Source organism: Acinonyx jubatus, chromosome E1, assembly GCF_027475565.1.
Source record: "Acinonyx jubatus isolate Ajub_Pintada_27869175 chromosome E1, VMU_Ajub_asm_v1.0, whole genome shotgun sequence".
Lineage (NCBI taxonomy): Eukaryota > Metazoa > Chordata > Mammalia > Carnivora > Felidae > Acinonyx > Acinonyx jubatus.
Genome location: NC_069397.1, coordinates 9,273,075 through 9,297,002, shown reverse-complemented (window position 1 = coordinate 9,297,002; position 23,928 = coordinate 9,273,075). Strand labels below are relative to the sequence as shown.

General features: G+C 44.6%; 1 protein-coding gene across 4 annotated transcripts in view; it reads left to right on the top strand.

Moving 5' to 3' along the window:
• PIGL (phosphatidylinositol glycan anchor biosynthesis class L) overlaps positions 1-23,837 on the top strand; it is an 84,816-nt gene extending 60,979 nt beyond the window's left edge. The window contains exons 4-8 of one of the 4 annotated variants that reach the window (XR_003416619.2): positions 4,877-4,944; positions 6,726-6,757; positions 8,310-8,443; positions 16,441-16,665; positions 21,882-23,837. Coding sequence is in view for 3 of the 4 variants with exons in the window: in XM_015079587.3 (XP_014935073.1) it covers positions 4,877-4,944; positions 6,726-6,757; positions 8,310-8,443; positions 16,441-16,539 (333 nt within the window). In the remaining variant the exon portion in view is untranslated. Of the gene's footprint in view, positions 1-4,876; positions 4,945-6,725; positions 6,758-8,309; positions 8,444-16,440; positions 17,982-21,881 lie in introns of those variants that run through there. The other 3 variants (XM_015079588.3, XM_015079589.3, XM_015079587.3) reach the window with 3 other exon arrangements.
• Positions 23,838-23,928: the final 91 nt, after the last annotated feature.

The window sequence follows — 23,928 nt, the reverse complement described above, 5'->3', positions numbered from 1 at the left end:
CAGAGACCAAGACTTGGACGCTCAACTGACTGACCCACCCAGGTGCGCCCTATTAGACCTTTCCTAAGAACAGATTTTCGTTGACGTATTGGTCAGATCATTTTTCTTTTTTTTCGTTTTTTTTTGGGGGGGGGCATATTTCATGTAGCATTTTCTTTCTTTTGTCGGAGGGGCGGTCACATCTATCTATCTATCTATCTACCTATCTATCTACCTATCTATTTATTTATATTGAAGACCATCTTGTTTCCTCATGACACAAAACACAAATGAAACTTAGTCCACAGAGGCCAAAAGGGGCACCTAAGTGGCTCACTGTGATTCACATAAAGGCCGAGACGCAGGTGACGGGACTCTTCATCTTGCTCTGTGCGCTGCCTTCTTTCTCCTGGCTGGAAAAATGGCCACCAACAGCTCGCAGCACCACTCTTCCTAGCTTTTCCTTCCGGGAGGGTCTGAGTGTGAAAGCTGGAGGGAAGGGTCCACGGGCCTCGGAGTCAAATGCCCAGCCCCGCTGACTGGGCTTGCCTGGGTTCTCTTGGCCATCCCACCCCAGCCCACGCAGGCAGAACGTGGGCTCCACAGCCCCGAACAGGAGACAGAGCCGGTCTTCAGAGCCTGAAGTAACATAGTGTGGTCCATGAAGTGCTCTGCAATCCCCCTTGGGACCCCGTTTCCCCACAGTTGTGGCTTCCCCAGGACCTGTCCCCAAACACTCTCACAACTGCTGGTTTCCCCAGGAACTTCGCTTGTGAGATCAACTCCCATCTTTCTGAACTTGGCCCTCCTTGGTCTGGCCCTCAAGTACTGCACGCTGGTGGACAGGATTGGTCCTTGCTGAGGGGCCAGACCACGTTCGAGTTGGCCACAGCTCTGAGCACCCAGGGAGGGGTCTCAGAGCACAGATAGTTCTGCGTGCCATTCTGGCTCTCAGAACAGTCTCCTGAGTTTGGGTCCTAGAAAACTGATTTGCGATCCAGGCCCACCTCAAAGCCTCCTCCTCCAAGAAGCCTTCCCCGACTTCTTCAGCCCTCTTTCAGATTCCCACAGTATTTGATGTGTATCCTGCGAATTGCTGTTTATTCTTTGAAGTACAAGACTGTGTCTTGAAACTAGGCTGGAAGGTCCATGGTGGCAAGGGCTACACATGACACCTTTTTTAAAAAAAAATTTTTTTTTTAATGTTTATTTATTTTTGAGGGAGAGAGACAGAACGTGATCGGGGGAGGGGCAGAGAGAGAGGGAGACATAGAATCTGAAGCAGGTTCCAGGCTCTGAGCAGTCAACACAGACCCTGACGTGGGGCTCGAACCCACAAACCGCGAGATCATGACCTGAGCCGAAGTCGGATGCTTAACCAACAGAGCCACCCGGGTGCCCCCGTGACACCTTTTATATCCCCAAGAACAAGAACAGACCCCACACGGGGCTCGTCCTCAAACTGCCACCACCGTCAACTGCCACCTGGTGGCCTGGAGCTCTTTCCTGTTGTATGAGGTGCTCACCTTCATTCCAGTGAGTGAGGGGCCTTCATTGTCAGGACAACCCTGAGTTGATTTAATTTCCATACACAAGAAAACTGGTTTAAAAGAGCTCTTTAGGGGCACGTGGGTGGCTCACTTGGTTGAGCGTCCAAACTTCTTTCGACTCTCTGCCTCCCTCTCTCTCTCTCTCTGCCCTCCCCCCACTTCTGTGCACATGTGTGTGCTCTCTCTCTCTCTCTTTCTCGCAAAAATAAACATTAAAAAAATAAAATAATAACACTAAAACAGCTCTTTAACACACCTTGCTGTTAATAAGGAAACTCTCAGGGCCCCTGGGTGGCTCAGTCGGTTGAGTGTCTGACTTCGGCTCAGGTCATGATCTCACAGTTTGTGGATTCGAGCCCCGCATCGGGTTCTGTGCTGACAGCTTAGAGGCAGGAGCCTGCTTCGAATTCTGTGTCTCCCTCTCTCTCTGCTCTACCCCGCTCATGTTCTGTCTGTCTCTCCCCTTCAAAAATAAATAAAAACATTAAAAATTTAAATAAATAAATAAGGAAACTCTCAAGCTGTCACAGTGCAGTCAGGAACAATTTCCCTGGCCTGCACTAGTACAACAGCGGAGTATAAGGCCATGCTAACACCATCGCCAGGATGGACATGAAGGGCCATAATCACGACTCAGCCCCCACGATGCAGTGAAATGCACCTTCCCACCCCCATAGGCCCTGCAGGGCCAGGGGCGAGGAGTTAGCAGTGAACAGGTGAGAAGTCACTCGATGGCAGGATCAGAGGGCCCAGGTGCCCCCTCCGGACCAGAAGTATTGGCTGGACCTGGGAAGATAGAGTCTCACCTGGGCTGTGCTGGGATGATACCAAAAGTTCTCCTCTGTCCAAACCAAAAGCTGGCTCTGCAGTGGTTAGCACAGTGTGATGGAAGGAAACCGTGTACTATCTGGTCCCAGCTCCGCTGCCCGGACAGGGCCTTGAAAAGCATTATAATGCTGCCCTTTATATAAAACAGTGTAGGGGGTTGGTAGTGTCTTTGGGTAACAAGCAGGCGAGGTCCTGGGCCCAACCCCTATCTCAACCTTTCATCCAACAAATATTTACTGACCACCTACTATGTGATGTTCACTACTGGCTGTGAACTTCGAGATAGCAGTGAACCAAACATACCTGGTCCCTGCTCCCTCAGGGCGCCATGACACTTGGGACCACAGCATTGTTTGTTATGGTTGACTGTCCTCTGCACTGTACATGCTTAGCAGCACCCCTGGCCTCTCCTCACTGCCAGCCCACCTCTCTACCCAGTGGCAACACCCGTCACTCATCACAGCAAATGTATCTCCAGACATTGCCAGATGTCCCTGGGGCAACACTGCTCCCCGTTGAGAACCGCCATCTTTGAGAAACCAGAGCAGCCCCACTGTTACCTCCTGTTGGTTGGGGTCTGAGCAAGATTTCATCTAAACAAAGATCTCTGCAAGTAAGGGGGGAAAAGTGGATGGAGTTCTAGAAGGAGCTACAGGTGTCTGGGGTGCCTGGGTGGCTCAGTCAGTTGAGGGTCCAATTTCAGCTCAGGTCATGATCTCACGGTTCATGGGTTCCAGCCCCATGTCTTTGCGCTGACAGCACAGAGCCTACTTCAGATTATGTCTCCCTCTCTGTGCCCCTTTGCTCATGTTCTCTCTCAAAAATAAATAAACATTAAAAAATATTGAAAAGAAAAAGAAAAAAGTGGTGCTTGGGTGACTCGGTTGAGTATCCAACTTCAGCTCAGGTCATGATCTCACAGTTCGTGAGCCCCGTGTCGGGCTCCGTGCTGACGGCTAAGAGCCCGGAGCCTGCTTCAGATTCTGTGTCCCCCTCTCTCTCTACCTGTCCCCCACTCATGCTCTGTTTCTCTCTGTCTCTCAAAAATAAATAAATGTTAAACAAATTTTTTTAATAAAAATAAAATTTTTTTAATCAAATAAAATATAGATAAACTTTCTTTCAATCTGTATCCCCACCCCTCAACCTATGCTCAATAAATGTTAGCTGCTCTCATTTTAACATAGTTCTCCATACCTGAAGTAAACATTTTACGATTTAAAATAGAAAGGCCAGGGGTGCCTGGGTAGCTCAGTCGGTTAAGCAACCGACTCTTGATCTCCATTCAGGTCTTGATCTCAGGATTGTGAGTTCAAGCCCTATCCTCTCCCTTTAGTCCGTGCTGCATGGCCACTCTCTTTTCTTGGGGACAGCTTGCCTCTTTGCACTACCCCTAACCAACCATTCCTGTTCTTTTATATGAGTCCTTGTTCTCTTTTTTATATTTATTTATTTATCTTACTCAAGCAAATTATTGTTATTATTCAAACTGCTATTTGGGTGTTTTTTTAATCATCTGTGCAGAAATGAAATGTTGGAATCTAGACTAAGCTTATCATTAATAACAGATGATACGGGGGCATCTAGGTGGTTCAGTCGGTTGAGTGTCCGACTCTTGGTTTCAGCTCAGGTCATGATCTCACAGTTCCGTGAGTTCGAGCCCTGCATTGGGCCCTCTGCTGACAGCACAGAGCCTGCTTAGGATTCTCTCTCTCTCCCTCTCTGTGTCCCTCCCCCACTTGCTTCTCTGTCTCTCTCAAAATAAATAAACAAACTTAAAAAAAAATAGGTGGGACGCCTGGGTGACTCAGTCGGTTAAGTGTCCGACTTCAGCTCAGGTCATGATCTCGCAGTCCGTGGGTTCAAGCCCCGCATCAGGCTCTGTACTGACAGCTCAGAGCCGGGAGCCTGCTTCAGATTCTGTGCCTCCCTCTCTCTCTCTGCCCCTCCTCCACTCTACTCTGTCTCTCTCCATCTCTCAAAAATGAATAAATGTTTAAAAAAAAAAAAAAAGATGATACAGAGGCAGTCCATGAGCAAATAAACTTCTATGATTTTAACCCCGGTGCATGGTAGACATTGCCCCTCAAAGCCTCTGTGCCCTCAGTATGGCACCAGGAAAAGAAGCCAAAAGATTCAGGCAGCGTCTACATGCACAAGAGTTCACACAGCAGCCGGCCAAGAAAACTGTGTTCATAAAGAGCCAGGAAGATGGAAGATAAGAGACAGAGATACCCTGAACTCAGGTTCCTATCATGGCTGAATTCCACTCTGCTCCACTGGCCTGGAACAAGATTAAACAGTAAAACCCATGGAAACAGTCTCCACACAACTGGCCAAAGCAATGGTCACACACCACCGATCTGCTCCGAAGTGAGTTCAGGTGTCCTCGCGATTGCAAACATTCCAGGGGTCTGTGCGCTCCCTTTCATCCCAAGGGAATGGGGACGGCTACTTTGAAATGGAGTCAGAGAGAGCATTCAGACAGTCATGAGTGAACACCCTGTATTTCTCTACAGGTGGTGACTTTCGACGCAGGGGGAGTGAGTGGTCACAGCAACCACGTTGCTTTATATGCGGCCGTGAGGTAGGACTCTCCACGTGTTGGAGGTGGGAGAGGGTCTTTTCCTTTGCTGAGGGTGGATGGATGGTTTCTGAAAAAGTTTTTTAAATATTTATTTATTCTTTGAGAGAGAGAGAGAGAGAGAGAGAGAGAGAAAGAGCACGAGCAGGGGAGGGGCAGAGAGAGGGAGACACAGAATCCGAAGCAGGCTCCAGGCTCTGAGCTGTCAGCACAGAGCCCGACGCAGGGCTCGAACCCACGAACCGTGAGATCATAACCTGAGCTGAAGTCAGACGCTTAACCGCCTGAGCCTCCCAGGTGTCCCAAGATGGATGGTTTCTAAAGTACTTCCCCACTCGCTGTCTGGGCCCCGTGAAAGTGACCACTGAGTTATAGAGAGCCACTCTTGTCCATGTTGCTCACGACATCTTACCACCTTCTCTTGTGAGAAATCACTCCTAAGTTGACTTATTGTTTCGTCCCCTTAACACCTAAGGTGTTTTTCCCCCACGGAAAAATGGGGTAACATTTTATTTCTCTCTTTGCTTTGGCCACAGAGAGCTTTAGGGCCAAATTCGTGACCCCTCGGAGCACATGTGGGAGACTTTCAGGGCTGAGTTCTGTGAATCGGTGTGCCTCTTGGCTTCGTCTTCTTTTTCCTCCTAATTTATTTTGTTTTCTCCTGTTGTGCATTCTGTACACTATTTCAAATCTACCAAATAGGTGCCTGCATTTTACTGATAAAAAAAAAATTGCACCTCAAAGACATTTGAGGGACTTACAGAGGCTCGTACAAGCACGTACCATGTTTCCTACCCTCTAGAGAAGTGCTTCTGGGCGTCACGAGTGGCAGAGCGGTGGACCTGGCTTAGCCACTGAGGAAAGGAAGGGGCACCTTGAAGTGAAGCATTTACTTCATAACTTTCTTCTAAACACGCCTGATGTTCTTAGACCAGAGCAGTGAAATATGTAAAGCTAGAAATGATCTCACCTATCCTTAAGTCCAACCACCTCATTTTTCAATTTCAAAAGAGAAAAACTTGGAAGACTCCTTTGTGGTTCCCGTCATCTCTAATGGGCGAAGTTTGGACCAGGGCATTTCATAACCATTGGTCAGCCCCCAGATTGTCTGGGGTCAGGTGCCCACCCTGATCCCTTTAGCTGTAGCCAGAGGTATGGAATCCCAGAAACCTCTTTGGTGATTGATGTAAAAGCAACTACCTAGAAACCTACAGAAGGATCACAGGATATGGCAGGCCCTAATACTGTTGGGGGGGAAGAAATTTTCCTCTGTCCAAGGTTCTTCTAGCTAGACTAAGAATTAAATTTCCATGAGACCATGAATAGGAAAAAATCAAATTTAATGTTGTCATATGGAGAATCTACACAAATATGAAATTCCAAAGATGGTCAGGCAACCTGAGGCTTATATGTCATCCTCAGCTCAGGAGGAGGGCGGGAGTCTGGAGGTACAAAGAAGAGGAAGAACATTAGCAGGAAGATGAGAGGAGATGTTTGGAGACAAAGGATTCCCTGTTATGCACATAAGATTTTTAGGTAAAAAGCAATCTCTTTGACTAGTTCTCTTCCTGGTACAGACCCCCTTTCCAGAGCAAATTTAGGTGGTTGAGGGGGATATAAGTGGTTTTCCTCAATTTGCTGGGTTTTGATTGCTTTTAACTCAAAATAATCTACATGCCATTGTGGCCCAAGTTGAAGAGGCTTGCCTTTGACCTCTACGCTCTGAAGGCTCTTCCTGCAAAGGAATTATTGCTCCCTTTCACTCCTGTCCTTTCTTCTTCCAGGACCCTGCATTCAGAAGGGAAGTTACCTAAAGGTAAGTTGTCCCTTTTGCCAAAGTCTGCTAGTTACTATCCCTCTAAAAAAACTTATTGGACAAAAAAGTGTAAATATATGGAAAACTGCCATAGGCCAAGCAAAGGTGGGGCCGGGGAGGCTGGACCACACTCTTTCTGACCTAGTTCAGTGTGTCTGTCAGTGTGGGTCCTCCAGCCTTAAAAGCAGGTTGTATCCATTGGGAAGTGCCCTGCCAGCCAGGCAGCCTCTGGGTGTGAGGGGAGGCCAGATGGGTTAGAAAACCAGAACCAATAGGAGATACAAATATGAAAGAAACTTATTATAAGGATTTGGCTCATGCAAGTACAGAGGCTGAGAAGTCCCACAGTCTAGCATCTCTGCAAGCTGGGGGCCCAGGAACCTGGGGGTCAGTTAGTGGGGTCCAAAGGCCTGAGAAGCAGATCGGCCAATGGTGTAAATCCCAGGCCGAGGGCAGGTGATGACCCATGTCCTAGCTTAATGGGCAGAAAAGAAAAAATTCTCCCTTCATCCACCTTTCCTTCTATTGAGGCCCTCAATGGATTGGATCATGTCCACCCTCATTGGGGAGGGCAATCTGGCTTCCTGAGGCCACCGATTTGAATGCTAAGCTCATCCGAAAAAACCCTCCCAGGCACACCCAGAAATAATGTGCAGCCCAGTATCTGGGTACCCTGTGACCCAGTGAAGTTGACACATAAAATTAACCATGACTCTGGGCCTTGGCCGTTCATCTGTCTAGCTTTCTCACCAGGTGGGTCTTTTTCACCTCCAGTGTTCTTTCGGTCTGTCTGTCTGAATTCACATCCCAGCCCCCAATTACTTGTCAATGGCTGATGGGCGCTTGATGGGTTCATCTGTTTGAGTTAGAAGGTGTTTGACCCCACTTGACCATTCACTGTGTGACACTGATGCTTAACCTCTCTGAGCCAGTTTCTGCTCTGTCAGTGGGAGTAATATACATCCCTCAGGAGTGTTATAAAGATGAAGCAAATGAAAACGTAAGTAGAGTGCAGAGAGCTCGGCCCTCTGAATGGGCTGAGCTTACCAAGCTGTGAGGGCTTTAGAATGGGACTGTAGTTTATTCGATCCTCACATCAATGCTGTGAGACAGGCTCCCACACTGTCAATGCCATTTTACAGATGAGAAAACTGAGGCTCAGAGAGCTGAAGGGACTTCCCTAAATCTGTCGGGTCTTGAGGGCCAGAGCAGGAACTAGGTCTCTTGCCTCCCAATACAGAAATTCCGGTCTTCATCGCTTTTCCCTTGGCCTTGATGTAGCCAGTTCCCAACCTCTAGCAACCAACCTTATCTTACTAAGGCATGTAGCAAGTAGAGGACATCCAGCCAGGTGTTCTGTGACCCTGTCACTCTTCCTGCCTGTGAGGATGATGGGCAAAACACAGCTTTGGTGCTACAGAGTCATCTGGCAACTCCATGGCCACGGTCCTGCCCTGCCCTGAGCCCCAAGGGAGAGGTAGGGTGCTCAGGGGGAATCTGCCTGGAAGCAACAAGACTCTTCACTTCTCCCCTCTCCCCTCCCCCCAACCAGGGTGTTCCGTGCTCACACTTCAGTCAGTGAATGTGTTACGCAAGTATATCTCCCTCCTGGACCTGCCCTTTACTCTGCTTCAGACCCGGGATGTCCTCTTCGTGCTCACCAGCAAAGAAGTGGCACAGGCCAAGGTGAGGATTGTGAATTCCTGGACTCCTCCCTCTGGATCTGTGTCCCAGACCCCCTGGCTCCTCATGACCCCTGACTGAAGACTTTCCACAGCAGTTCAGCACCTGAGTGTTAGGACTATCTAGCTAGACCTTGGCAGTCATAGATTTTCAAGGAGTTCCACCTTTTCTTTTCTTTTCTTTTCTTTTCTCTTTTTAAAGATTTTTTTAAATCTTTTTGAAATGTTTATTTGAGAGAGAGTGAGTGTGTGTACACACGGGAGAGAGAATGAGTGTGAGCAGGGAGAGGGACAAAAAAAGAGCAGAGAGAGAGAGAATCCCAAGCCGGCTCCATGCTGTCTGTGCAGAGCCTGACTCGGGGCTCGATCTCACAAACTGCAAAATTATAACCTGAGTCGAAATCAAGAGTCAGACACTTAACCAACTGAACCACCCAGGAGCCCTAAAGATTTTATGTTTAAGTAATCTCTACGCCCAGCATGGAGCTCCAACTTACAACCTTGAGATCAAGAGTCACATACTCCACCTCCTGAGTCAGCCAGGCACCCCCACCCTTTTTTCTGATTATAAAAATAACACACGCTTTTTTAAAAGTAAATAACAATACATGCTTATTGTAGAAAATCTAGAAATACGTAAAAGCATCAAGAAGAAAATAAAAATAATTAATAAAAATTACCCACAGTGCCACCACTCAAAGGTAATTATTGTTAACATATGTCCTCTATATAAAGAATATTATATAAATATATATTTTTTAATTTTTTTTTAAGTTCATTTATTTGTTTGAAGGGGAGAGAGACAGAGCATGAGTGGAGGAAGAGCAGAGAGAGAGGGAGACACAGAATCCGAAGCAGGCTCCAGGTTCCGAGCTGTCAGCACAGAGCCCGACGCGGGGCTCGAACTCACAAACTGCGAGATCATGACCTGAGCTGCAGTTGGATGCTTAACTGACTGGGCCACCTAGGCACCCCTTTTTTATTAATTTTTTTAATGTTTACTTATTTTTGAGAGAGAGAGAACATGAACAGGGGAGGGACAGAGAGAGAGAGGGAGACAGAGAATGTGAAGCAGGCTCTGAGCTGTCAGCGCAGAGCCTGATGCAGGGCTTGTACCCATGAACTGTGAGACCCTGACCTGAGCTGAAGTTGGACATTTAACTGACTGAGCCACCCAGGTGTCCATATGTATATATATATATATATATATATATATATATTTTTTTTTTTTAATGAGATCACACAGTGCCTACTATTTAAAACCTATTCTAATATTATGCCTCTTTTCTTCTATGTCCTTATGTATTTGAATTGCAATGGGTGCCTGTATTCCCTTGTATGGATGTACCACACAGCTTGAGTCTAAGGAATTGAGACCTGCCGGGAGCCTCTGTGAAGGAGCCAATGTAAAGAGCCAGTAGGATAGACCGCCAGAGGCTTAGGTGTCTATGGAGGAAATGACAGGCCCAGTAAGGCCCTCGTAGTGAAAACCCTTAGCTGGCGGTAGGGCAGGTGATTCTAAGAACCATGGAGTTAGGGAGCAGGCAGTTAAGGAGGATTGCTCAGTTTGTCTACAGGCGTGACCCCCAGCTGACTTCAGTCCACCAGAAAGAGAAGAGTAGCAATGAGTAGAACTGAGAGAACTCAAGATAATGATTTCTTTTTGCTGCTTAGTTTTTTCTTTTTTTTTTTTAATGTTTGTTTATTTTTGAGAGAGAGAGAGAGACAGAGTGCAAGCAGGGGAGGGTCAGAGAGAGAGGGGGACACAGAATCTGAAGCAGACTTCAGACTCCCGAGTTGTCAGCGTAGAGCCCAATGTGGGCTCGAACTCACGAGCTGTGAGATCATGACCTGAGCTGAAGTCAGATGCTTAACTGACTGAGCCACCCAGGCGCCCCTTAGTTTTCTTTTCTAAACTGTCTGCATTAAACATGGATACCTACCAAAGGCACTTTGCCAGATGTTGAACATGCAACACTAAACGGAAATATGTGTTCTCCCTTGTTTATTTGGTAGGTCATTAATCTTTGTACTTTATTTTTGCCCTTCTACTTTACTCATGTTTGACACTATTTTTATTTTTTATTTTACTATTCTTTTAGTGTTTATTTTGGGAAGAGACAGAGAAAGAGAGAGAAAGTGCAAGCAGGGGAGGGGCAGAGAGCGAGGGAGACACAGAATCCGAAGCAGGCTCCAGGCTCTGAGCTGTCACACAGAGCCCGATGCAAGACTTGAACCCATGAAACATGAGATCATGACCTGAGCTGAAGTCAGACGCTCAACCGACTGAGCCACCAGGCACCCCGACACTTTTTTTTTTTAAATTTCTTGGCCCTTTTTTTTTTTCCATTTTCAGTCTTTTAAAATAATACACTTCAATACTATTAATTTCCCTTGAAGTATTCCTTTAGCTGCACCCGACAAGTTCTGATATGTGCTTTTTCTCCCACCATTCAGTTATAACTAATTTGTAGTTCCCATTGTGAGTTCCTCTTTAATACATGAAGTGTTTAAGGGCGTATTTTAGAGTTTAAAATGCATATGTGTGATTAGATACAGTAGATCGTCATTACCCTCAAGTTCCACATTTGCAAATGTGCCTACGTGCTAAAATTTACTTGTAACCCCAGAATTAATACTCCTGGTGCTTTTGCGGTCATTTGTGGACATGCGTATTTGCAAGGCAGTGAAAAGTTTTAAGTCACCACCAATGCACATACACAGGTTCCCAACTGTTGAACAAGGTGACCCTCTGCCGTCTCATTTCAGCTCTCCTACTGTAAACAAGTATCCTTTCCCAGTATATTTAGTGTCGCATTGTTCTCATTTTTGTTTTGTTGGTGACTTTGGGTTTAAAACGTCTTCTAAATATAGCATCAAAGTGCTGCCTAATGAGGCTAAGGGTGCGAAAGCTGTGACGTATCTTACAGAGGAAGTACGTGTGTTAGATAAGCTTCATTCATGTATGAGTTATAGCCCCATTAGTTGTGAATTCAGTATTAATGAATTGATAACATAATATTGAATAAGGTGCCTTCAAAAAAACACAGATAAAACAAGGTTATGTGTTGGAGCGCCAGGGTGGCTCAGTCAGTTGAGCGTCCAACTCTTGATCTCGGCTCAGGTCATGATCCCAGGGTCATGGGATCTAGCCCTGCATCGCTTGGGATTTTCTCTCTATCTCTGCCCCTCTCCCCTGCTCGTGCTCTCTCTCTCTCTCTCTCAAAAAACAAATCAAAACAAAACAAAAACGAAAACAAAACACAAGGTTATGTGTTGATCAGTTGATGAAAATGTTGTGACCAGAGGCTCTCAGGAACAATGATTCAGTATTGACTAAATCAAGTGTCTGCAGTAACTTTATAGAACATAACTACCATAACAAGAATCAAGATATAGCCTTTTTATTGTTGACTTATAATTGAATTGCTTTCTGGTCATTACATGTGGCCTGTGTAATACTGGTTTTTAAAGACTTATTGAGAGTTCTTCAATGAATGACCTACTTTATGATCCCTTTTTGTAAATGTTAACTTGTTTACCTCAAAAGTTTGTGTGTGCTCTATGCTTTGCATTTCAGACTCTAGATCTTACCAGTAGATCAAGCTTAGTACTTATGTTGGTCACAACTTGTGTATTCTAACTACTTTTTTTAACTTTTTGATCTACTACTACTTTTTTGATCTACTACTTTGATACAAGTATGTTGAGATCTCTTCCCCTGAGTTTGCATTTGTCCATTTGTCTTTGTTTTTGCTTTATGTGTGTCTTGTGCACAAAAAGATCAAGGTCATTGTATCTTAGCAAACTATTCCTTTTATTATCCTATGTCTCACATTATTAATGGTTTTGTCTTAAATTCTATTTTAATCTTAACATTGCTATGATAGCTTTCTTTGGACTTGTATCTACATGGTTCATCTTTTTTAATACCTTTTTTTTTTTTTAAGTAGGCTCCATGCCCAGTGTGGGGCTTTTTAATACCTTTATTTTTATTTTTAATCACTTGTAATTTTTAGATGTGTCTTCTGTAAGCAGCATATAGTTGTATTTTTTTCTTAATCCTTCTACGAAATATCTTGTTTCTTTTATTGAGGTGTAGTTGACATTTGTTTCTAATGTACCACATAGTGATTCAACAACTCTATACCTTATGCTGTGCTCAGTACAAGTGTGCTATGAAAGCAAGTGGGTATATTTGGTTTATTTTTATTTGTAACTATTGATCTATTTGGACTTTTTTCTACTATCTTATTTTGTGTTTTCTGTTTAACGTTATCCCCCGGCCCCCACCACCCTTTTCCTGCCTTCTGTTGGATTGGTCAAATTTTCCATGGCCCCTCTCCCTGCTTTCTCCCCCTCTGTTTTGGAAGCTATAGATGGTATTTCTGTGGTTAGCCCTAAAATTGTAATATCATTCATAACCATAAAATTCAAAGCAATCTGTATTTGTCCTCCCTGCCACCCAACTTTAGCAGGTTTTAATTGCTCATTGATCAACTCTGCCCCACTCTGTTACTGTACCTTATGATAGCATTGCTGATACCTACTAGATTGCTGGCCCTTCCCTGTTTCTTGTATCCCACACGTTACCTCTGGGTTCACTTTGGCTGATGCCTATTCTTCAGCATTTTTTAGTGAGGGTCTAAGGAAGGCAACTTCTCTTAGCCTTTGAGTGTTTGCATGTTGCCTTCTGAATGAGGTTAGTTGGAAATAAAGGTTTAGTTTGAGTTATAGGCCCTCTGCAAAGGTGTTTGAAGATGTAACTCCCATCCTTATCCTTTGGCAACGGGAACCTGCTGTCATTGTAATCTTATTAGTCATGTACAGTTAATCTCCTTTATGTTAATGTTTCAGGTTATCTTTGTGTTTCTGGGTTCCACAGTCTTATTACAGTAGGTCTAGGGTAGATTTGCTCATTTCTTCTGCCTCGTACTCTCAACCTGGGGACCTCTATCTGTTGGCAATTCTCAAAACTCCTCACCTATTTTCTCTTCAAACAGCACTTGAGTGAAGTTCCCTCCGTTCTCTTCCTGGATTCCTACTGAATGCATATTGAGGACTCTCAATCTTTTTTCTTTTAAGTTTATTTATTTAAGTAATCTCTACACCCAAAATGGGGCTCAAACTCACAACCCCAAGATCAAGAGCTATGTGCTCCTCTGACTGAGCCAGCCAGCTGTCCCTTGAGGACTCATTATTATTTTTTAAAAATATTTATTTCTGAGAGCATGATATTTTTCAGAGAGAGCATGAGTGGGGGAGGGAGACACAGAATCTGAAGCAGGCTCCAGGCTCTGAACTGTCAGCACAGAGCCCGACGCAGGGCTTGAACCCACAAACCATGAGAGTATGATTAGAGCCAAAGTCAGATGCTTAACCGCTTAACCAACTGAGCCACCCAGGCACCCCCCCTTGAGGACTTAAAAAAAAAATTTTTTTTTAATGTTTATTTTTGAAGGAGGGAGAGAAAAAGAGCATGAGCGGGGGAAGAGCAGAGAGAGAGGGAGACACAGAATCTGAAGCAGGCTCCAGGCTCTGAGCTGCCAGCACAGAGTCTGACGTGGGGCTCAAACTCACAAACCGTGAGATCATGACCCAAGCCAAAGTTGGATGCTTAACCAATGGAGCCAGCCAGGTGCCCCCCACCTTGAGGACTTTTAATCTATGCTTTGTGTCTCCTAATTGTTCTTTCACATTTGTTCTCTATTTCAAATTTTGTTTCCATTTCTAAAATACCTAATTTTTTATTTTACGACCACCTATTGTTTCACTTCCATTTTTTTAAATTTCATAATTTCTTATTCTTTTTTTTTTTATTGAGAGAATGCATGTGCATGAAAGTGGGGAAGGGGCAGAGGGAGAAGGAGGGAGAGAGGAGAAAGAGAGAGAGAGAAGAGAGAATCCCAAGCAGGCTCCACGCTCAGCACGGAGTCCGACAAGGGACTCAGTCTCACAACTGTGAGATCATGACCTGAGCTGAAATCAAGTGAGACGCCTAACCGACCGAGCCACCCGGGTGTCCCGATAATTTAGTCTTTAAGCTGGTTTTCCTCCCCCTTAGCTCTATGAATGTCCAAAATGTAATCAGTCTTTGACAAAATGTTCTATGAAACTATCTTCATCTAAAATATATTCATGGTCTAGTTGCTAATTTGATTACATCTCTTTCTTTGCATCACATTACGTCATGTCTCCAGGAATTCTGATTTGGAAACTAGGGGCTAGGTGGTTGACTTGGGGGATGTTACTCCCCTCTTCCTCTGTGCTCTCCCTCCTCATCTAGAGAGTTTGCAATTGCTTGAAGGCCAGAATCGGGTCGTCACTGGCAGCTCCAGTCACAGAGCCAGCAGGTAACTGTTCAGTGCTGGTCTCAAAGCAGTCGGCGGCATTTTTTCCCCCCAACCTCTTATCTGACGAGGGAGCCCCTGCCCGCTCCAGCAGAGTCCCGGCAGTGAGACCAGAAGCAGAACTCCCAGCCACCACTTTGCTCTGAGCCCTTGAGCCAGTAATCCTCTGCTTTGGCCTCTCACACCTCTGTCCACATTCTTTAAGTTCATGGTGCTCTTGGTGTTAGTTTTGACCCATCCGTGTCTCTTTGCATTTTCCTCTGTCATCGCTATGTGTTTGGAACAGGAAGCATGAATTTACCGCTTCCTCTTGACCAGGTCAGAACACCTGAATTATGTTGAGGATGAGAAAACTAAAAGTAAATACAGGGCACCTGGCTGGTCAGTAGAGTATGCGACTCTTGATCTCGGGTTCGTGAGATCAAACCCCATGTCGGGGGTAGAGTTTACTAGGAAGGAAAGGAAAGGAAAAAGGAAATAGAATTACCATATGATCCAGCAATCTGGGTTTATATCCAAAAGAATCGAAAGCAGGGTCTCGAAGAGATAGTTCCACATGTTCATTGTAGCATTATACGCAATAGCCAACAGGTAGAAGCAGGCCCAAATGTCCATGGCATTTGAATGGATTAAGAAATCTACACACTTATGATGGGATATTATTCAGGCTTAAAAAAAAAAAAAAAAGGAATACCTGCTACGACATGGATGAACGTCGAGGACATTTTGCTGAGTGAAATAAGCCAGTCACAAAAGGACAAACACTGTGTAATTCTACTTACATGAGATATCTAGAGCAGTGAAAATCACACAAACAGAAGGTGGAATGGTGGTTGCCAGGGACTGGGGGAGGGGGAAACGGGGAGTTGGGTTTTAGTGGGTTTAGAGTTTTATTTTTGCAAGATGACAAAGTTCTACAGATTTTTTATGCAGCAATGTGAATATGGTTAAAACTACTGAACCATAAATGGTTATGATGGCAAGAGAAAGTTTTATATTTCGTGATTTCTACCTGTGGGGCTCAGAATCACAAACTGTGAGATCACCACCTGAGCCAAAGTCAGATGCTTAACTGACTGAGCCACCCAGGTGCCCCATATCTATGCGTATTCCTTTTTCTTCTCCCCCTCTTCCTCTTCCTCCCAGCTTACCTAATTCAGGGGAGTTTGAGCATAATATCCTAGCTTGCTTCCCACAAAACATCCCTGTATGTGTTATATATGCGACTTAGTGCAGCAAAGTAATTAAGAATGTAGGCTTGAGAACCATTCAGATGGCTCTGAGTTCAAATATCAGCTCCACCATGTACTAGCTGTTTGAGACTGACAAGTTTCCTCGTCCACTAACAAAAAAATTTAAGCAATAACAGTACTTAACTCACAGGGTTGTTAAATCAAGATAATGCATGGAGACTCCAGTGCTATAACTGCGATTTGCATCACAAGATTTTTATCACATGGTGGTAAGTGAGAGATGGGGCGGGGAGGCAGTGAGTGGGGGCCAACCCAGAGAGGTTTAGTGAGTTACAGGAAGAAGCCAGATTAGGCCACAGTGTGTGAAATGTGTTCGTGGGCGTGCAAGGCAGAAGTGAGCATGACAGAAGCTGCTCCAGTGCAAGGGTTTCTCAACTGGTCCTCTTGGATTCTTCTAGAAAGCCATGTCCTGCCACCGCAGCCAGCTGCTCTGGTTCCGCCGCCTCTACGTGCTCTTCTCCAGGTACATGAGAATCAACTCTCTGCACTTCCTCTGAAGCCTTGAAGAGCTTTCCGGTCCACAGAAGAAAGGGAGAAGAACGAGCCCAGGAAGCCTGGCGCCTGGCCGTGAGCTGGCTCGCCTCCCCGGGGCCGAGGCAGACAGAGCTCTGCTCATCCATGCCGTGAGCCTCTAACATATGTGGGGGGGGGGGGGGGGGTGCGTGCTGGCCAACGGGTTGTCCAAGCTTGAGCTTCTTCGTCTGGGGGAAAAAAAAACCTACAGCAGCCCAAACCAAACAAACCCAAGGGTAATAACAGCCACCCTGCTAAATCCTCAAGTTCTCGTGAAAAACAGGTTATGTAAGGGCACAATGTATGTCAAACACATAGCACAGAGCCTGCTAGGATTACAAATGAAGGCAAAAGTGTGCTGACATCATCACTTCACAGAGGCCATGATGCAGTATTTTTACATCGTTTCCAAAGCAGGCTTGCCAAACACACACACACACACACACACACACACACACAGTCTTTCTTGAACTAGTTCAACCATAATTCCTTTGATTAACGTTGTGGCCTATGTGTCAGATTTGAATTTAGAGGAAGTTCTCCATTTAGCATCACAGTCCTTAAATTGGGGCTCCCAAGGCCCCAACCCTGTGCCCGGCATTTCATACTGAGACTGGTATGATGTGGGCCCTGCCCTGAAGGAGCTTACAATCAAATACCTCAGCTCCCAGGCTTCTGGGGAAAGCCGGAAAAAGGAAGACAAATCTGGAACTGTTTTTTCTTTGTGTTTTGTGTTTTGTTTTTTGTAACACTCAAAAAGCGGATGTCTTTTTTTTTTTTTTAATATTTTTATTTATTTTTGAAGGAGAGAGAGAAACAGAGCATGACTGGGGGAGGAGCAGAGAGAGAGGGAGACACAGAATCTAAAGCGGGCTCCAGGCTCCAAGCTGCCAGCACAGAGTCTGACGTGGGGCTTGAACTCACAAACCGTGAGATCATGACCTGAGCCCAAGTCGGACGCTTAACCGACTGAGCCACCCAGGTGCCCCAAAAAGCGGATGTCTTAAAATTGTGCTACAAACAAAAAGACTCTGAGGCGTCTGGCTTGGAAGCCACTCCCACAGTCCAGCTACTGGTCCAGGGAGGTGGCCTGAGGCAGGGAAGCGCAGCCCTGAAGAGCTGGGGCTCCGCGTGCTGGTGAGCCTGGGTGTGAGGCCAGACTTACCAGCAGCATAACCACGTATAAGGTGTTTGGACCTTTCTCTGCCTCCATTGTCTCCTCTGCAAAATGGGGGACCGTAATGGTACCCACCTCGGAAGAGATGACGCCTGGTAGACGCATGGAAAGGGTCCGGCATGCAGTCGGGGCTCGGGAAAGATGAGCGGCTGGCATTCTGAGGTCTCCAGAGTAAGCAGGCGCAAAGCAGAGGGACTAGAATGTACGTTCAAGTCCCGACACAGAAAGGCTCTCGGTGTGCGTTGTCCAGTGTGCCGGAAGGCCCGCAATTGCTGTCTCCATAGCAACAGGTTAGAGACCTGCTCACTGGAGCTCTCTTGAATGCCTCCTAGGGGCCAAAAGGGACCGAAAGGGCTATCAGGCCCCGAAGCTCGAATCGAAATGCAAGTGTGGTTATGTTTTCTGTCTACTTAAAATCTGTCAGAAGCTCCTAATAGCCTCCCGATGAAACCGTGACAAGAAGGAAGCCACTGATGCTGGTTAGAGCGTGGGGGCCAGGCTGCCGTCTGTCCTGCTGCTGGCAAGACGGGCACTCAACCCTCTTCCCTGGACTGCGAGTCTCATTATGTGTTAAGAGCTTATAAAATACCCCTACTTGGGGCGCCTGGGCGACTCAGTTAAGCATCGGACTTTGGCTCAAGCTGAAGAGAGAGAGACAGAGATATATAGAGATATATATCCAAATTGTAATTACTGGGGTGCCTGGCTGGCTCAGTTGGTAGACCGTGTGACTCCTGATCTCGGGGTATCATGAGTTCAAGCCCCATGTTGGGTATAGAGCTTGCTTGAAAAAAAAAAAGGGAATTTCTTATTAGTAAGCTTCTCTTTCTAAAATGAACATTTATCGGGGATCCTGGGTGGCTCAGTTGGTTAAGGCTCCGACTTCTGCTCAGGTCACGATCTCACGGTTCGTGAGTTTGAGCCCCACATCGGGCTCTGTGCTGACAGCTCAGAACCTGGAGCCTGCTTCTGATTCTGTGTCTTCCTCTCTCTCTTCCCCTCCCCTGCTCATACTGTCTCTCTCTGTATTTCAAAAATAAATAAATGTAGAAAAAAAATTAAAATGAACATTTATCATTTTAAAGGATTTTGTTGTTTATGAATGGTTATGATGTTATAGTACACTTTTGATATAATGTGAAGTTTTTAAAAAATGTGTATATCCAGGATAGTCTGGATTTTGTATGGAAATGATTCATTAAAGAAAAACTGGCTAATACTCTGCTGACAGACACGTAATGGTACAGCCTCCGTGGAAGGTAAAGTCACATACCCTCTGACCCAGCATTTCTGCTTCCAATGGTTTACATTGTAGATTTACATGTGGCAAAGGAGGGATGTAAGGAATGGACACTGTAACACTTTATAATAGTCAAATACTGAGCCAGTCCAAATGTCTATCGATTCAGGATTGCTTAAAGAAATGTGGGTATACCAGTAAAACAGAATGCTGTGAAACTATTAAAAATAATAAGGATGGGGGGGACCCTGGGTGGCTCGGTCGGTTGGGCGTCCGACTTCGGCTCAGGTCATGATCTCGCGGTCCGTGAGTTCGAGCCCCGCGTCGGGCTCTGTGCTGACAGCTCAGAACCTGGAGCCTGCTTCAGAGTCTGTGTGTGTGTCTCTCTCTCTGCCCCGCCCCTGCTCACACTCCATCTCTCTCTCTCTCCTTCAAAAATCAATAAACATTTAAAAAAATTTAAACAAAAAACAGTGAAAGCTGGGGCCTTGGCCCAGACAAAACACAGGTGTTTCTCAGGAGTGGCCAAATTAGTGATCTGGAACGTCAGGTACAGGATACATCCTCAGAACCCAGGGGGAGGGGGGAGAGGAAATCATGATGGAAAAGGGACTTTAAAAATACATCTAAGGAAACAAACACACAAACAAAAGCTAGGAGTCCTAACATGTGAACAAGGGGAGTTTCCAGAATGAGAAACAGTTACAGATGGGGGATAATAAAGGAGAATTGACCTCATTAGAAAGAGACTTGAGTGGGTGCATCAGCAGGGCTCCCCATGTTCTACCCAGCTTCTGTTTTTCACAAAGATACACACGTGTGCTGCAAAATCGTAAATTTCGAATTGGGGGCGGGAGATAAAAGCATTGTGAAGCCCCCCCCCCCCTCCTCCCCCGGGGCTCAAGGGGAAGCTGGTGGGGAAAAGCGGCATGGTGCGGGGCAAGAAGATGGAGACCAATACGGGCTCCCTCTGCTTTTTCAGCCTGGGCAAGGTGACCACCTGAAAAGTGTAGAATCCCAATTAACTAAGGGGAGAATAGGAAACAAAGAGAAACCTCAAAGCCTGCAGCACTAAGAAAAAGAAGGAAGGGAGGAAAGGAAGCATAAAATGTAACAACTGTAATGGAAATGATACGAAAAGAATGAAATCAGGTGTCAGTTACTTCCAAAAAAAACAAAAAAGACTGGTTAATTTCCCTAACAAAACTGAGAAAACAAAATCTAGCATCTAAAAGTAACAAGGAGAGGCTAAACGTAAAAGGATGAGCCACCTACCAGATGCCAAGCAAAGGCATACAAAAAGAAAGGGAGACAACATAAATCCAAACGTCAAAAATTGTTAAACCCAGAACGGGGGATATTTTAGAACAGTACTAGATTCACTCCATGAGAAGATATGCACCAAATATCACAGCAGCCAGATACATGAAATAAACTCCCAGAAATCCAAGTTCTTTATATTAAAAAACAAAAACAAAAAACTGGGCTGCCTGGTGGCTCAGTCGGTTGAGCATCCGACTTTGGCTCAGGTCATGATCTCACAGTTCATCGGTTCAAGCCTCACATTGGGCTCTGTGCTGACAGGTCAGAGCCTGGAGTCTGTTTTGGATTCTGTGTCTCCCTCTCTCTCTCTCTGCCCCTCCCCGCTCGCTCTGTGTCTCTTTCTCTCAAAACTAAATAAAAACATTTAAAAATTTAAAGAAACACAATAATAATAATGTAAGGCTTTAATATTCTTTCAGAATTTGGACAAATGAGGTTGGCAAATAGTAAAGACACAGCATTTGGATAATGTAAAGAACTTAAAGTCAACGTTCACTCCTTATGTAATAAAACATTTATAAAATCCAATTATTTATTAGCCCCTGAGAAATTCCTAATACATTTCCCAAAGCAGATTTTCCAGGCCACATTTTTTTTAAGTATAATTAAATAACTTTTTTTTTTTTTTTAACATTTATTTACTTTTGAGAGACAGAGTGAGATAGAGCATTAGCAGGGGAGGGGCACAGAGAGAGGGAGACACAGAATCCGAAGCAGGCTCCAGGCTCCGAGCTGTCAGCACAGAGCCCAGTGTGGGGCTTGAACCCACAAACCGTGAGATCATGTGAGCCGAAACCAAGAGTCAGACGCTTAACGGACTGGGCCACCCAAGCGCCCCTGCTGCTATTTTTTAAAAAAAAATTTAAATGTTTTATTTATTTTAGAGAGAGAGAGAGAGAGCCAGAGCAAGCAGGGGAGGGGCAGAGAGAGAGGGAGACACAGAATCTGAAGCAGGCTCCAGGCTCTGAGCTGTCAGCACAGAGCCCGACGCGGGGCTCAAACCCATGAACCACCAGATCATGACCTGAACCAAAGCTGGACATCCAACCGACTGAGGCACCCAGGTGCTCCAAAAAAAAAAAAAAAAAACAAACCATGTTTTTTAATTGACAGGTGCTGTAAGACAACAAAATTCAGTCACTATTCCTATAACAGTTTTTAAGAAAAAGAAAAGAATACAACTTAAATAAAGACTATGTACCAAAACCCAGCAGTCTAAAACTAAGTGGACAAGGTAGGAATGAAGCACTCATCATCATCGTCATTATTACCTAAGTCGTTCGGAAGTATAACAGAACAATAAAGTAATTGGTGTATTAGGAGTTGGCTCTGTTTAGAAACCCAAGCAATGTCAGTAAAAGCCACTATAATAAACGAGGAGACTTGTATGGCAACTGGACAATACACATCTTTACAAAAATCAGTAGATTAATTGGCAATGATGTGACAGACATGAAAATTTAAAAATCCCATTCTCATCAACATCAAGAACTGTAAGATGCCTAGAAAGAAGATTAACATAAAAGATACAAGATCTTTTTAAATTTTACAACTACTAATAAAATTCCGGCCATCTTTTTTTGCAGAAATTGACAAGCTGATCTTCAAATTCATACAGAAGTGCAAGAGACTCAGAAGCCAAAAACAGCCTTAAAGGACAAAGCTGGAAGATTCACACATCCCAATTTCAAAAATTACTGCCAAGACCTAAATGCAAGAGCCAAAATTATGTGACTCTTAGAAGGAAACACAGATTAAGTCTTTGTGACCTCGGATCAGATAACAGTTTTTTTTTTTAATTAAAATTTTTTTATGTTTATTATTTTCAGAGAGACAGAGCATGAGTGGGGGAGGGACAGAGAGAGGGAGACACAGAATCCAAAGCAGGCTCCAGGCTCTGAGCTGTCAGCACAGAGCCTGACGCAGGGGTCAAACCCACAGACCACAAGATCATGACCTGAGCGGAAGTCAGACGCTTAACCCACTGAGCCACCCAGGCATCCCAGTGGTTTCTGAAATATGAAACCAAAAGCACAAGCAAAACAAAAAACAGAAAACTTTATGCTTCAAAGGACATTACCAAGAAAATGAAATGAGAAAAATGTTTTGCAAATCATATATCTGATTAGGGTCTAGTATCCAGAATATATAAAGAGCTCTTACAATTCAACAACAAGACAACCTAAGTAAAAAACAGGCAAAAGATTTGAATATACATTTCTTCAAGAAGATATCCAAATGGCCAACAATCACAAAAACATCATTAGTCGTGAAGAAAATGCAAATAAAAAACACAATGAGGGGCACCTGGGTGGCTCAGTTGGTTGAGTGTCTGAATTCAGCTCAGGTCATGATCTCACAGTTCATAGGTTTGAGCCTCATGTTGGGCTTTGCACTGACAGTGCAGAGCCTACTTCAGGTTCTCTGTCTCCCTTTCTCTCTGCCCTTCCCCCACACACTCTCTCTCTCAAAAAAAAAAAAAAAAAAAGAATCAACATTTTAAAAAATTTAAAAAAAAACAACCCACAATGACATGCTACGTCATATCCACCAGGAGGGCTATGATTAAAACAGACCAACAAACACTAAATAACAAGTGTTGGTGAGCATAGGGAGCTATTGGAACTCTCTTATTTCTGATGGGAATGTAAAATGGTGTAGCTACTGTGGAAAACAGTTTCACAATTCCTTAGTAACTTCAAGATTTCCTAGAGGACCCAGCAATTGCACTCCTAGGTCTATATCCAAGAGAACTAAAAATATGTTCACATGAAAACTTGTAAACGATTGTTTAGAGTAGCCTCATTCATAAAACTCAAATGTCCCATCAACTGATGAAGAGATAAACAAAATATGGCATTCTGTTTATTATTCAGCCATAAAAAAAATGAAGTCCGGACACAGTGAGGATGAACTTTGAAGCCATTATGCTAAGTGAAAGAAGCCAGACAAAAAAAGGCCACATATGGTATGAGTCCCATTTGTATGAAATGTCCAGAATCGGCAAATTCATAGTGACAGGAAGTAGATTAGTGGTTTCCAAGGCTTGGGGGTACAGGAAAGGAGTGATTGCTAATGCACGCGAGGTGAGGAAATGTCTGGAAATGATAGTGGTGAAGGTTGGACAACCTTGTGAATATACTCAAACCTAGGAGTTAAAAAGAGTGAATGTTACGGTATATGAATTATGTCGCAACTCAAGAAATAGTGTGAAAAAGAGATTACAGTAAAATGTTCTAGTTCACTCTAAGGATACATCACTCTGTGAACCCGGTGATACTCTGTCTGACCTGCCAGCCTAGTAAATACAAAATGCTAGAGTAGAAATCTTATTCATAGTGGCGCCTGGGTGGCTCAGTTGGTTGAGCGTCAGACTCTTGGTTTTGGCTCAGGTCGTGATCTCACGGTTCACGGGATCAAGCTCCACGTCAGGCTCGGGAGCCTGCTTGGACTCTCTCTGCCCCTCCCCTGCTCTCTCTCTTTCAAAATAAATAAACTAAAAAAAAACAAAATTAAAAGAAATCATTCATGTTTTAACCAGATGTTAGTGCTTCCTGCTTTTCTATCGAATATACAGTTTTAAAAAGTTAAAACAAGTTTACTGCAGGACCTGAAAAAACGGGGAGCTGTACC